This window comes from Phaethon aethereus, assembly GCF_964289735.1.
Source record: "Phaethon aethereus genome assembly, chromosome: Z".
In the NCBI taxonomy this organism is placed as follows: domain Eukaryota; kingdom Metazoa; phylum Chordata; class Aves; order Phaethontiformes; family Phaethontidae; genus Phaethon; species Phaethon aethereus.
In genome coordinates this window covers 47,547,943-47,563,800 of record NC_138577.1, presented here as the reverse complement: position 1 = coordinate 47,563,800, position 15,858 = coordinate 47,547,943, and the positions used below count along the sequence as shown (strand labels likewise).

General features: G+C 39.7%; 1 protein-coding gene across 1 annotated transcript in view; it reads right to left on the bottom strand.

Moving 5' to 3' along the window:
- Window positions 1-15,858, bottom strand: part of AOPEP (aminopeptidase O (putative)) — a gene marked incomplete at its 5' end in the record, with an annotated part of 191,565 nt that overhangs the window by 159,620 nt on the left and 16,087 nt on the right. The window contains 2 exon segments of the mRNA XM_082012852.1: window positions 5,628-5,876; window positions 11,076-11,232. Of these exon segments, the coding sequence (XP_081868978.1) occupies window positions 5,628-5,876; window positions 11,076-11,232 (406 nt within the window).

Here is a 15,858-nt window from a genome sequence, read left to right as displayed (position 1 = left end):
AGACTCTGCTGTGGATTTCAAGCTACAAATTCTATTAAAAAAAAGACCAACCAACAAAACACTGGATGTATACGAAAGCACCACTACTTGCAAATATTTCCAGGAAGTCTAGGCCCAATAGGTTTTTCTTTTTCTTTAAATTTAAATCACATTGAAGTCACCTGCATCATTAAGTCAAATTTCACTTATGTTTAACCAAGTCATGATCCTGCCAACAAGTATACTAAGATGCAAGTATGGCTTTTGAATGAAAATGACTTTTGTATATAAATTTGAGGACATGCAAAACTACTTGCAGGATCAGGAATTAAAATCTCAGGCAATTTGCAGTCTCTCATATAAAAAAAAAAATCAAAAGAAAAAAAATACCACACATACACATGTGAGTACGTAAGATTCAAGTTAAGATTCTCCACTACATAATGAATCAAAAATAAGTTTAAAAAATAGATAATTTTCTCTTTCCCACACATCATACTTTTACTTTTTGCTTTAATTTTTGTACATGGTTATTTCTGTCTGGATAACCAACTAGTGATATGTAAAAAATAGACTTAAGAGAGTTCATGTTTAAGGATTACTCTTGCATGTATTTTGTCAAATTAACATAACTGAAAATGTTGTGCAAAAACGTTTGTACAAAGTACACTCACAAAAGGCTTCTACAGCCAAGGCAAATAGTCAGTCACAGTTCTGCAGGACTGAACAATGCTAAGGACTCACATTTAGGTTTGATACTTGGATGTCTTCCAATAGTCCTGGGTCATTTTGTTATAGACTTTTCAGTTGTTATCGGAACACTGCAGACATACAGATCAGATAAACGGTGGCTACAGACGCACAGATCAAAGAGGTTGCTTGGGCTTCCCCGCCCCCCCACCCCTTTTTTTTTTTCTTCTCCCTTTTCAGTTTAAAATGTTAACAACTTTAGTTCAAAATGTTAACACCTGGAAAGACTCAGGAGTTCTGCTGATACACCATGTTTTGAAGGGATATTCTTTACTCTTAAAATACCAAAGACCATTTACCTGAGAGGAGAAGAGTGACTGAGACCTTTATAAATAGGAACTGGAAGCTGGGTTGCTAAATCCATATTTAGCCAGCTATATAAATTGACCTGATTTTCAAATGTGCCAACCATTCCCTATGTTTCTGTCATCAAACACCATTTGGGTTTCAAGGGTGTCCAGCATACTTGAAAATGAGGCCACTAATTTTAGAGTCTAAAAAGGATTCAAACAACCTAACATTGGGATTTTGTTTTGAAAATGTCAGTATCTTGACAGCTCTGCTGGGCAAAATTGCTGTAAGAACAGACAAACTAGGTAAAACGAGAAGTCCATCTATCCCATTATTCTGTTTTTAGCAGTTACTAGTACTAAGTGTTTAAGGGAAAACTAAGAGCATGGTACATACCAATGGACACTTTTCTCATCATACTCTTCCAGTTCCCAGCAACATGTGATGTGACTACTCAAGTTATTGACACATTGTGCTTGTCCAAGAATTTTTCCTTGTGCTAGCACTTACTACAAAACTAGTATATCTAAAGTACATTAGTTCAAACAGAAAAAGCAGCAATCTTATGTTATTTAAACTATGTGTGCTGGAAACAAAAAACTTTGAAGACCATTGTTTCAAAAAAAGTACTTCAACTCAATGCAAACAAAGGTTTACAACCCCACGAGAATAAAATAAATACCCACACTTTTGCTGTAAAGAAGTAGGAAGATGGTAAGCAGTTACTAAAGCCATAGAAACACAAGAGATTGGCATGACTGTGAAAGTCCTTCAATGGTTATCAAGGAAAAAATTACTTCCATGAAGAAAATAAAAAACCCAAATCCTTAGACAATTAAACACTGCAAAAGAAGTCAAGGTCTCATGCACAGACTCAGGTGGTACAAAAAGCTAGAGTCTCTGTATTGGTAAGAATGGTTTCCCTTAGGAATGAAAAAGAAAAGGAATTCTGTGTCTCTTCAGATTTAGCCAAAAGAAAAGGAAACTGAGTTGTAGGCCAGCAGGAAGAGATGTTGAAACACTAGGTTTTCAAATGTGATCAACAAAACTGGACTTGGAATGAACTGATTTGAAAAGCACGAAAAAATAGGAAACAGTGCAAACACTGGCCCTATTTTTTATTTGAAGTCTTTCAGCCAGCTTTGTTCACATGAGTAACTGTTGGCTCACATGAGAGCATTTGCAACCGTGAAATAACTCTGCTATTTAAATGCCAATAGGACAATTGGCAAATTTAAATGCCAAATGACAATTTCAGGGAGTAGCATGTCATCATCAAGAGCACCAAAACATGGTGCTACTTTTAATTTCTTGCTTTTAACCTCTTAGTTCTCCAAGTACACATCTGATGCACACCTTTCAGTGTAGCATGAGGTCAGGGATCTCTTCCCTGAACAATCTAATTAGGAGCTCTAGAGTGTTTGCAGCCTGACACACTCCTCTACTCCTTTTCCTCTTAATTCCCTCCCTTCTGCTAGTGACAGAACTTAAAATCAGGCAATTAAGTGCTGTTAGGTGTTCATGAAACTCTCAAAATTCTACAAGAAGCACTGACCCTCTGGCTTTTAAGCTAGTCAAATTTGTTCCACAATGCTTTATCCATTTAATTTATGTGCAGTTTAACACAATATCACCAATAAAGACATGTAGGCCACATTCTTCTTTTACTAGCATAAATTTGGGAGAAGCTATACTGAATCACTTGAACTAAAATAGTGTAGAATGAAAAGAGAGTGCAAATTAAATCCTCCAACTTCAAAGATCTGCAGGAAGCAAGAGGGAATGATTGCAGTTATTATATACAGTCAAGATTCCCTTTCCATACAGAAGTCCCCAGCACATTAAAAAACACAGGAAGAGATGTACAGAAAACATAAGTAAAATGCATATGCTTTCAACTAGAGTGTCTCTCATAAAGCATCTGTCAGACTTCAGAAGAAAGCACAGCAGTGGCTACTGGAATACACAGCCTCAAACACCTAATTAGGTCACTCCATGCATGAGCTATCATAGTTCCATACCAGTCTAAAATGTTGGGGAAACATCCTCCCTAAGTAAACGGAAGTATTTTGGGATATAAAAAACACAGTAAGTATCAGATAATGAGGAACAGACAAAGAAAAGTGCCAAGCGCTGCAAAGCCCTGATACTTCAGATAATGACTAAGATTTATGACTGCTTCCTTCCCTGGCAGGTAGGAGTACAATTAGAATTCTCAAAACAACAGCCCCTTTGTGCTGGCATGCTGTATTATGTTTATACTGCTACAGATAGACTAGAAGATAAAAAAAAATAAATACTACAGCACCCTTTTTAACCCAAGATAATACCTAACTTTTTTCATGTGGGTTTGGACACAGTTTTGCACATAGCTTATTCTTAACTTAAGTCATTTAGGTAATTATCACTGCATGCACAGGAATTAACCATTTAAGTAGTTTGCTATATATATAGAAGCCTCCATTTGAGAAATCACACAAATCAAGAACAAACGAGCTATTATGAGTCACTTAATAATTTCTCTTGCTGTCCAAATACAGCTTGACATTTAAACAGCTTAAATTATTCCTTTATTTCAATTTTGAAAAATTTGAATGGGCTTGGCTTGATGAACTGTTGAATGAAAAGCATCAGGAAGTATGCATGCTCTCTCTTTCATCCTTTACTTATATTCAATGATATGGATCACTTGGAACTGACAGTGGTTAGAAGAAGTACAGGGAAATAAAAGCATAGGTTTTTCTCATCTCTTTCACAAAGAAAGTACAATTACAATATTCTGAGCATGCAATCTGGACTCAGATAACCACAGATGGTTTTGCAACAGAATAGCCTACAGGCATCTTTGCCCTATAAATTCTGGGAAAGGTACATGCAGGGGAAGCTCCGACAACTTCCCAAAGAGCAGTAGCATATCAGTAACTGAATCTTGAAGAGTTCTCCTACTGTGCGCTGTCATTTTGGCCTAGACATCTCTCTCCCTTTTCTCTTTCATTTTGTACTATTTGTGGGTCTTGCCCTTCATGGTTCCACTGATCACTGCTCTTATCACACAGGTAAGTAAAATGGCCAGTTTCTTCCTTAACGAAAGTGATGATCCGTAGGCACCTGTGTCAACCTTTTAGCACCACGCCTTTGAAATCAGAGAAAATCGCTAAGCAGCTCTACCAATTTCATATGGCTTCAAGAACATGATACACAACATCACACCTCCAAATCAAACCATTATGCAAAGCAGAAGAGAATATAGTCCGTAGTAGGTGCCCAAAGCAATCAGGACTCATGTAAATTTCTTCATGCTTTCATTTAAGAGTTCATTGAGCAAAGAGCTGTCATTGCAAACTCAGTAACCAGTACAAGATATCTACAAAGCAATGAAGCTTACATGACAGAGAAGGGTCACTGAATGCTTAAGTTTTAAATTTTACAGATCTTCATTTTTAAAAAAAGGAAACATCCTAAAAACTATACAATATTATTACATGCCACCATAAATTTCTACTTTTATCCCTAAGGAAGACTGCAAGAGGAAAGCTGTAGGAAAAAAAAAAATCTGTAAACAAGAAACAAAACATGTAGCATGAAACAAAATTTTTCCTTATTTGATGAATTATACAGTTTGTAAAAGAAATAAACTTCTGGTTCATCTAAGCACTTGGACTGGCAATTTGTTGAAGTTGCTTCAGATATCAGACCTCCTTGACAACTGCCCCAAGAGCTCAAAAATACAAAACCAACAGTCTGAGAATACACCTCTCCTTTCAGCCCTCATCTTTCTAAGAGAGCTTTGCCTTTAATTCTTCCCTCTGACGTTTTGTCCATCTGCCTAAATGAATCCACTCTACTGTTGGCACTAGGCAAACAAGGAATAAAATAGTGTTTTATTCTCTACTATTAACAATTATTATCTCATTACCAACTTAAATATATATGTAAATTTCAAGAAAAATAAAAAGCAAACAGGGAATTTTCATTGCTAGGCATTGCCTTACAACTAATACGCTAAAATTCTATTGTGATTGTATGACTGGAAATTATACTGTAAAACCAAAAATATTTAATTAAGCTTTTTCTTCTCCACAATTCCATGAAAACTTGATAATATAATCCTTACAGTTTGCCTTACTCAGCTTCCAAAGACCAGTGTTTGATTTTCTAGTCAAAAATCATAAAATCATAAATCACTCATAAATCACAAAAGGCTCATGAATAAACTCTAGATCTGGATTTTAATATGATCTTGTTCTGTCAAGACGTAATGGTAAAATCAATGCCAAAAGAAAACATGACAGAATGATAGCAGCATCAAGTATTTAAATCAATAGAACGAATAAAAGAACTTAAGTTTTGCAAATGAGGAAATTCAGATCCACATGTCTAATGAGCTTCTATCTTCCTTCCCTGCAGCCTGTTAAAACTAAAATTAAAGATCATAGCACCAAGAATGCAAACAAACCTACCAGTATGAAGCCAGAAACTAGAGTTTTAAGTTTGGCTGAAGACTAACATCACAACTTTATATTGATAGCAACTTGACACTGTTAGCTAGCTGATAAAAAGGAGTCTTAAGAAAATACAGGAGATGAGATACAAAGAATTTTCTTTACCTAGCCATTCCTAGGCTGGAAAAGTTGGAAGGAACTATCAAAACATCAAGCCTGGAAAAGGGGTGGGTACCCAGTGTGGTGTAAGCAGCTGACAGGCACTGAGGAATTAGCTGAAGTAGACGTTCTTCACAGAGTTCCATAAGACACCAGGGAGCAAAGACTCTATAAGGAATGACTGCCTGCAACCTGGCAGCAGGATTTTGGAAACGGCAAGGATATTCCACATGACCACAGGTTTCTTCATGCCATCTGACAATAACAACAAGAAAAAAAGAAAATATAGTTTAATGTGATACCAGAAATGTGCACAACTTGACTACGAAAATAAAATATTGTACATATTAACACAAACATATTAAGTGCAATTAGAATGAAATTCCAAAGGTTTTTTTTCCCCTGTTGTTGTTGTAACTAAAATTCTCCAGGAACTTATTACTGATTTTTTTTTTTCTTAAATGAAAAACAACAGTAGATATCAATTCAGGTTTACCACCATAGACTTCTGAAAATTAGGATCACCACATTAGGATCAAGATTACTTTACTTTTACAGGATATGCAGAGCTGTAGCTGGAAGGAAGGAGGGGTAAATGAAACCCTTTCTGTACACTGAGTCATATATCTTCACAACAACTTACCTGCCCAAATAGACTCATATCTAAGCATAAATCAAGCTTCATGTTTTCACCTGCTAGCCTGTCTTCTGTACAGCACAGAGCCTCTCCTTGGTTTGAGATTTCAACTTAAAGAAACTAGTTCTATTATGCCTGCATAGGCAAAGCACTTATTGTTATGGCACCTGGCATCGCCCAAAGCATTTATATTTGGAAGATCATGCTCCAGGTGAGTGCTGACACACAAACCAAACTGAGAACACATAGAAAAGGACTACATTTTGCTGAAGTGTCAACACTTTAACACCTTACATAAATCTTTCTGTGAAAGTAGTGGACTCTGAGCTGTTTCATTGATTACATATGCAAAGAAACTACATCCATCATTACACATTTTTTTTCTAAGGGTGGTCTAACCCAGTATATTTCTGCTCTAAAACAATGCCACTTTGTATTTAATTGTCAGACTTGAGATTAGGCAGGAACATGAAAGCTAGCACCTTACCTCTTGTAAAACTTGCCAAGTCCTTAATAACCACAGGGAGATAGGAAACTTATTTAACACCCTAGCTCTATTTAACATTTTCTTTGATACAGTCTCCTTGTGTGAAACTCACTGGCACCTGGACATAAATTACATTAAACATTTCAACAACTTCTTTCCGAAACCCTTCTTTTTTTCTGTTGCTCAAGAGTTTATCTCCATTATCTTATCTGAGACACTACATGAACATTTGCTTGCCTATCCATTTCATGCCATTTCTAGACATGCCTGTTACTGTGCATAATGCTGGTTTGGTTACCTAGTCTCAATGACTAAAATAAGTAACAAGTGTCTTTGTGCTAAATCCCTAATAAAGATTAACTGGATATAACTCTAAGAGTAGATTTTTAAGGGCATAGATTTTTATGTCCTAATTAAATGCAAAACAATCTTGTACACTTAGGCTGTCCTTTTTTGTCTAGGCGTAATAGATACCACACTTGCAGAGGATTTTTGGGGTTTTTTTGTCATTTTTTTTTCCCAAAACACATTAGTTCTGTTTCTTCCACTGTCACTAACTCAACTGCTGCAGATACATCACACTACCTGTGCCAATTAACTTATCCAATGACAGTCACACAGATAAGCTTATAACAGTGACATCACACTGATTAAAACTTGCACTAATTTTTGCTACAAAAAATATTGATGAGGTCTCCCCTCAGCCTCCTCTTCTCCAGACTAAACAACCCCAGATCCCTCAGCTGCTCCTCCTAAGACTTGTGCTCCAGACCCCTCACCACCTTCACTGCACTTCTCTGGACACGCTCCAGCACCTCCATGTCCTTCTTGTAGTGAGGGGCCCAAAACTGAACACAGGATTCAAGCTGCGGCCTCACCAGTGCCGAGTACAGGGGCACAATCACTTCCCTCCTCCTGCTGGCCACACTAGTTCCGATACAGGCCAGGACGCTGTTGGCCTTCTTGGCCACCTGGGCACACTGCTGGCTCTTGTTCAGCCGGCTGTCAACCACCACCCCCAGGTCCTTTTCTGCCGGGCAGCTCTCCAGCCACTCCTCCCCAAGCCTGGAGCATTGTGTGACCGAAGTGCAGGACTCAGCACTTGGCCTTATCAAACCTTGTACAATTGACCTTGGCCCATCTATCCAGCCTGTCCAGATCCCTCCACAGACCCCTCCTACTCTCCAGAAGACCAACACTCCTACCCAACTTGGTGTCATCCGTTTATTTTAAATTCCAATAAGAAATCCTATTAGGTCCTCAAGTTCCAAAGTCTCACTGGCTTTACCAAAACGGTAAGGACTTCCACTGTCTTGATATTAACACAGCATTAGCCCAAAACAGCTATCTAAAACAACAAGGCCAAGTGCAGGGTCTTGCACCTGGGTCGGGGCAACCCCTAGTGTCAATGCAGGCTGGGGAATGAAGGGATGGAGAGCAGCCGTGCTGAGAAGGACTTGAGAGTACTGGTGGGTGAAAAGCTGGACGTGAGCCGGCAATGTGCACTCGCAGCCCAGAAGGCCAACTGCATCCTGGGCTGCATCCAAAGCAGCATGGCCGGCAGCACGAGGGAGGTGATTCTGCCCCTCCACTCCGCTCTGGTGAGATCCCACCTGGAGTCCTGCATCCAGCTCTGGAGCCCTCAGCCCAGGAAAGACATGGACCTGTTGGAGAAGGTCCAGAGGAGGGCCACAAAAATGACCAGAGGGATAGAACACCTCTCCTGTGCGGACAGGCTGAGAGAGTTGGGGTTGTTCAGCCTGGAGAAGAGAAAGCTCCAGGGAGACTTTATTGCAGCCTTCCAGTACTTAAAGGGGGCTGATAAGAAAGACGGGGACAGACTTTTTAGCAGATCCTGTTGCGATAGGAGAAGGGGTAATGGTTTTAAACTAAAAGAGGGCAGATTTCGACTAGATATAAGGAAGAAATTTTTGACAATGAGGGTGGTGAAACCCTGGCACAGGTTGCCCAGAGAGGTGGTAGATGCGCCAACCCTGGAAACCTTCAAGGTCAGGTTGGACGGGGCTCTGAGCAACCTGATCTAGTTGAAGATGTCCCGGATCATTGTGCAGGGGTTGGACTAGATGACCTTAAAAGGTCCCTTTCAGCCCAGAGTTTTATGATTCTATAAAGTATTGTTTCAGCTAAGTTTCTAATTGCATAATAGAAGAAATACTTATGGCCTGACTAATGTGATCGCCTTCTACAACAAAATAACATTATCTGTTGACATGGGGAGAGCAGTGGATATTGTTTGCCCGGACTTCAGCAAAACATTCATCACAGTTTCCTGCTGCCTTCTCCTGGACAAACTGGCAAGATACAGACTGGATAGAGGGTCTGCAAGATGAGTAGGAAATCTGAGAAACTGACTCACAGGCCACTCTCAGAGAGTGGTGATCAATGTGTTTTACTCAGGCTGGCAGTCTGTCACAAGTCCCCCAGGGATCAGTGCTGGGCCCCACTCTGCTCAATATCTTCACAAGCATCCTAGATGATGGGATCGAAAGCACCCCTACCAGATTTGCTGATGACACCACACCGGGTGGTGAGGTGAACACATCAGAAGGGAGAGCCATCTTACAGAGAGAGCTGGACAGGCTAGAAGTGTGGGCCAGCAAGAAGAGTGTGAAGTTCAATGAAGACAAGTGGAAAGTCCTGCACCTGGACATAACCGAAGAGCCCAGCACAGGCTAGCATCTGTGTGTGTGGGGAGCAGCCTTGCTGAAAGGGTTCCTGGTGGACCACAAGCTGAACATGTCAGCAGTGCGTTTCTGCAGCAACAAAGGCAAATCAGATCTGGGCTGCATCCACAGGGGCATTACTAGCAGAGGTAGAGATATGGTCACCCCACTCTGCTCAGTACTGGTCAGACCACACCTGGAATACTGTGCCCAAGTCTGGTCCCCACAGTTCAAGAAAGACAGACTGGAGAGCGTCCAAAGCAGGGCCATGAAAATGAACAAAGGGCTAGAGAACCCACCCTGTGAGGAAAGACTGAGGAGTTAGGCCCTTTCTGATAAGAGAGAGGGGAGAGAGGGGAGGGGAGCAAAGAGAGAAGATAGGAGAGGGGGAGATAAAAGGGGCAGGGGGAAAGAGACTGAAGAGAGAGGAGAGATAAGGTACAGAGGAGAGACACCAGATGGATGGGGGAGGGAAATGAGAAACAGAAGAGAGGGGAGAGGGAGCGGAGGAGAGATGGGTAGAGAGGGAGACAGAGGGGAGGGGAGAGGAGGAGATGGGGGGAGAGAAGGCAAGGCTCAGGGGGACCTCATCACAGTAGTCCAGTACTTAAAGGGCACCTACAAAGGAGACAGAGGCTCTCTCTTCACAAGGAGCCACATGGAGAAGACAAGGGGCAATGAGTGGTGATAGCCTCATCTAAGCTCCTCCTCCCACAAAAGACTGGACCAGATGATCTTTCAAGGTCTCTTCCAACCTGGGCTGTTCTGTGATTCCATGACTCTCTGAATTTGAAAAACTGAGAGCAATATGCTCAGCAATATGCAATATGCAAGGAAATCAAATGCCATGTCTGAGACTTCTGCTAACTATGATGAATACATGTGGAAACAAGTGCCATTTCTCCAGAGACTTAATTTTTAGCTTCAAATCTCATTTGCAGGCCTATATAGTATTGTTCTGTTCATCCATCACTCTGTAATAAATTAAACTCAATTAGCAGTTTCGACTAGATTGGAAGGAGGAAGAGATGTATCCAAAATAATTATGTTTCTATGACTTTGGTGAAAGACAGCTAAGTAGCCACTGCATGTACTAGATAACAGGGTATTTTTTATTGAAAAGAATCATTGGTCCAAATTTATTTTATGGCACCACTGCAACAGGTCTTTCATGTACCCAGGCAGCACACAACACCCCAGAAAAAAACCCTGCACAGGCCATCTCTAACTCTGGGATGGGACTCGACAAGCGAGTGAGTAGGCAATATTGCAGTAGTGGGCATTAGGTATCCAGAACGGACCAAGTGTAGTAACATGAAAGATCTTACAGCCAGGCATTATAAGAAACAAGGAAGAACCTGGTAATGCTGCAGCAGGGCATTAAGAAACACAGGATGTAAATCCAGAGGACACGGGGATTTATTAACCCTGGTGCTCACTAAGCAGCTTGTTTTCACATAAAAAGAAACATACCTTTAACCATGAAATAATGCCTTTGGAATTATTTTCCTGTCAAGATTTTTCTGTTCAGATTGAAGAAGTTCTATTTTGATTCCTGGACTAATATGACTCATTTTCACATTCCAGAGAGTAAATGAAAATGCTACCCATATATCTCGTTTTTCAACAGTATTCTAAACACCAACCTGAAATTAGCTTGTGAAGATGGCAAGGAAAATTCAATGTTTGTCTGGATAGCAGCTGTGGAGGACTGCTGTTTAACTTCCTGCCAGCACCCCACAGCAATAGTGAAGGTGGATGCTGGCATCGGCATAGTCACATAGTAGTACCAGCTCAAGATACCTGTAAATAAAAAGAACATTGGTACAGACTCATCAGGCACAGCACACATTCAGTACTTGACATTTTTATGTACCTGAGATTTTGGGCCAAAATCTCACTTTATATCCTGGTATTTTTGTGGAGGAAAGAGAAAGAATTTCACTGAGATGTGTAAAAGCAGTCATATGTAATCACCAGGGATCCAGCACTGTTTACTTACACCTGCAACTTTCCTCTATCTGCTGATGTCTTTATCTATAAATAAATCATCCATATGTAGGATGTTACTAATGCAACTTAACATGATTTCAGTGCTACTGCCCAAGAATTGTATCTAATGTGAAATTTAATAGCACCTTTAGATCCACACACACAAAAAGATTAAAATTTAACTCTTTCAACCCTGGATCAACCCCCTTATGGTTTTGTCTTCACTGTACTATCTCATACAAAACAAAATCTTTTCTTTGTGTTGTGGACAGTACCAAACTGATAGTCAAGTTCTAACAAAGACTAGCGCTTGTGATTTGGACCTGGCAATCTGAGATACATGATGTGCCAACCAGGCAGTCAGAAATCAAAGCTTAGAATTAGATGGGATATTGCCTAAGTCAATGATTTGGTCATGATAATCCAGGAGCTGCTAAAACAAGATTAGAGAGTTTATTAAAAGGCAAAAAGATGGTAAATCTTATCATTATGTGAACACAGTGCTGGAAGACAAGGAGCATGGTATAGGATAACTATCCACGAACACGCTTGGATAAACTAGAGGATGTTTTAGGATGGCATACTTTTCATTAATCTAAATGTTGCCTAGATTTTCCATTTGTCCCTTGAAAAAGGGTATAGCTTAAGGGTAACATTCAAGTACTCATTTATGGTCACAAAAACAGTTACTACACCATGCTAATAGGTTAATTACTCTTGGAAGAAGCTTAGCATGACTTACAACCTGCTGAATCATGTTCAAATAACTGTAGCTGTGGCAACTGTGAAAACATACAAACAGGTTATTTTAAGAGAATATTAATATTTGTTCTTTTGCAATAATATTCTGACCAGGGCTATGGAACACTGTCAAAAGGAAAAAAAAGGAAAAAACCAATCCAGTGGAGGCCACAAGGCACAGAAGAAAGGAAATAAACAACTGCGGCAAAGCATCTCTGGGTTTCCTACCTTAATGACCACGGAAGGTCAAGCTGTCCAGAGGAAGCATAAGCAAAAAAATCTTTTTGCTTAGCTTCAACAAATTTTCCACCTGCAATTTAGTATGACAAAACAATACTGTTTGTGAAGTCTTATAAAAGGCAGATAAAGCCTCTGCTTCTTGCATACACCAGCAACCACTTACACATCCTCAGTCCATTCCAATTTTGGCAATATTCACTGCTACCATCAAAAACCTTTTGTCTGTATGGTCAGGTGAACATATATTACTCCTGTAATTTTCCTAATCTCCTGTCAGTTTGCGAGCAGAAGGAATTTTTTGCCTCACACACATCAGGAACAAAGAGGATAACCGTTTTGCCAAATTCTGCTTCCCCTCGCCTTTTTTTTTTAATTAACTTATCAAAGCTACGAATGAGCCACGGCACGCAAATGCCACCTCAAAAGAAAGAGGTCACCCAGTACAGCAACAATTTATTATGTTGAAATACCAAACTCCTCATGTAGAGAGTTTTATTGATATAACTGTGCTAGAGGCCAAAGTCTGCACACGCTAAAGTTAAAAGCAGCTTTACCATTGACTTAAATGCATGCAAGAGAAGGCCCAAAGGTAATCTACAATACTTCATTTTGTGTAGCATCTGTTACATACAAAGCATTACAAAATGCTCCATGCAGTTATGTTGACTGTAAAACCTTAAGAGTTAAACAGCAGCAAAGGAAGAGTGAAAATTTGAGGAATTGTTATGGAAAAATAGTAATGTGTTTTCAACTGAGTTCTGACGCAAGCATTAAAGTCAAAAGACAGCCACAGATAACTGTTCTAGATGGCAGGAGGTCTAACAGTGAGGAGATTGTCTAAAAGGACAAGGTGTTGACCTATGCTGTGCAAACAGAGGGAGCACAGAGGGTTAGAGTGAGTGGCAAGTTTAGCAAGATGGGCTAGAGCAAGCAAGATCATAGAGGTTTTTTAAAAAACAAGGGTAATTTGAACAGAATGTCAAAATTAATGGGGAATCAGTTTAGCAGTCCAGAGAGAAGAACAGCATGTATGGCGTTCAGAAATGTACATGAACTAGCAACGAACATACGCTGTTCAGAGCTGGAGCAAACCTTGCAAAAGGGTGAAGGTACCAAAGACAGCTAGTTTTTCTTGGTATGTGTTTTCAGATTTATCTAAATTTAGGATTTCCCAAAGAAAAGAAAAGCAACTAACATACAGATCCTTGTCTTTTTTCTAAGTCCCTTATGTTTTACAAGCATTATAGAAACCATGCAAACGCTGGATACTCCCACAACAAGATCCAAGATTTGTACTGTCTTTACACATCTAATTGGGTGTCAGTCTGTTTCCTGCAGAGCTTTTAGATACCTCCTGCATTCAAACTCTAAAACTATGTAGGATAACTATATATTTATCCTACAGTTGTTTTGTCTTGAATGACTGAAATCACATGCACTAGAATGACAAGCGAGTTCTCTCTATAGCACATTCACTGACAGGTGACTGAAATGGTCTTTATACCGGCAACACTTCTCTTCATGGCAAGAGCCATAAAGTACTGTTTCCAACAGAGTCTAGCCCTCATTTACCTTCTGTCTTCTCCTCTCACTACCGGTAAGACTGTCTCCTAGCCTACCCTTTTCTCCCATAACTTCACTTCCTTTCTTTAACTTTTTTCAGGTCAGTGGGCTTTGTTTTGTTTTCCTTCATCTGTAACCTCAGACCTACCCCAGGGCATAGATGGGGATCACAAGCTCCACGCTGCTCCTTTTCCTTTCTCTCCCCTTCCCCTTTCCAGTAGCTACCTTGGAGACAGCACCACCTCCAGGGTAAGAGAAAACAGTGCAGCTGAAACGGGGAGGCAGCTTTCTCTACCAGCTGTGGTACAAAACCAGCATTTTGTACCACAAAAACATTTTCAGACTAAGCAAGGACACCGTGGGATGAAGAAGAGATTATGCTTGGGTTAGTCAATGGGAAAAAAAGAGGAAGAGCACCTCAGTTCTTTTATTCGTAATGCTTATACCCTCTCCTTACAACCAGACAATATAAAAGCAAGTTGATTCCTACACATAATGATTTCAGGCAATTATAATATTTTAAAAATATTTTCTACAGGTAATTTTGAAAATAATTTTTTTAAAAAAACTTATTTTTCGGTTCTGCAAAGCAAACCTATCATGTCATAATTGCACAAGCCATGCAACAGCAATCACCTATTCTAGGACGTATACCTGGAAAACATCCCATGCAAAATTTAGGACTACATTTAACAAGGGTAGGAAATTATAATCTATTTATAACTGTGCAAAAGAACGATTTAAAGGCCATTTATTTCTTCTCTTGAAATAATAATGATGAATGATGTAACTACTTCCTGTGAGTCCTGTGGAGTCCATTATAACTGAAGAAACACCTGAGAGTCAGTACCTATTAATGCCAGATGCAAGAACATCAAGAGTTTTTTCACTTATATTTTCCCTCACATAGCTTGTACCAACACAAATATAAACACCACAAAATACAGATGATATCCATGATTTACTAAAACCCAAAAAACTCAGCTGCCTTTAGGGAAAAAAAGAGAGACACCCACACAGCATTTGATATAAAAAGTAAGAGCTAGTGCTAATACATAAAACTGCAGCTAATTAAGTAGTTATGCCAAAGCAACTATTTGGCTGGAGCACCAGGATGAAGAACCCTCCAGCTTTCTGAAACTCTTTGTAACTTGTAGAGATCTTTGATCTCATCTGAAAGCCAGAATTTCCCACAGAGCACCCTCACATTCACGCCAAAGCGTTAGTTCAACACTGGCTCAGAGGGATGAGTAGCATTTGAGGAGCTGTCAACTCCCATGCTGTAGTTCCTGATATATGTTGGAGGACAATCAACACAAGCACTGGACTCTTTTGTTTTGCCTTGTGAAAAGCAAGAGGACCACAAACAAAAGCAACTGTTGTTGCTGCTAGCTACAGAGCAGTAGCAGGGGCTCCTCTAGCACCATATTTCCTCTCAATAACAGAATACACCTTCTCACTGGAAGCAGAGACGGCAAACCAAAATCAAGGTTACATACATACTCTACATAATGGTAGAGTAACCACACAAAAAGCAAGCCAGTCAATTTCAAACTTAATGGTTGAATGTCTACTTCTTGAGCATGAATCAAAACAAATGTAAAGGTGTTTGTGACTAAATATATTTGCACCTTCTATGTGTTACAGTAACATGCTGAAGGAAAGTAAAATTGACAAGTGTTGAAAAATAAATCCAATGGTTAAATGGCTCACATTACACACACACACGTAGTGCTCCCTGTAAAGTTCTCTCCCAAAGGGCATTGTCAATTGCATTTCTCTGATAAATTTTTCTTCTCTAAGTACTCCTTAAAGAATGTGCGGTATTTTTAAGTGCTTTTAAGTCATACTTGAATAGTTACCATTTGTACTTCAGTAAGTCATGTATCAGCA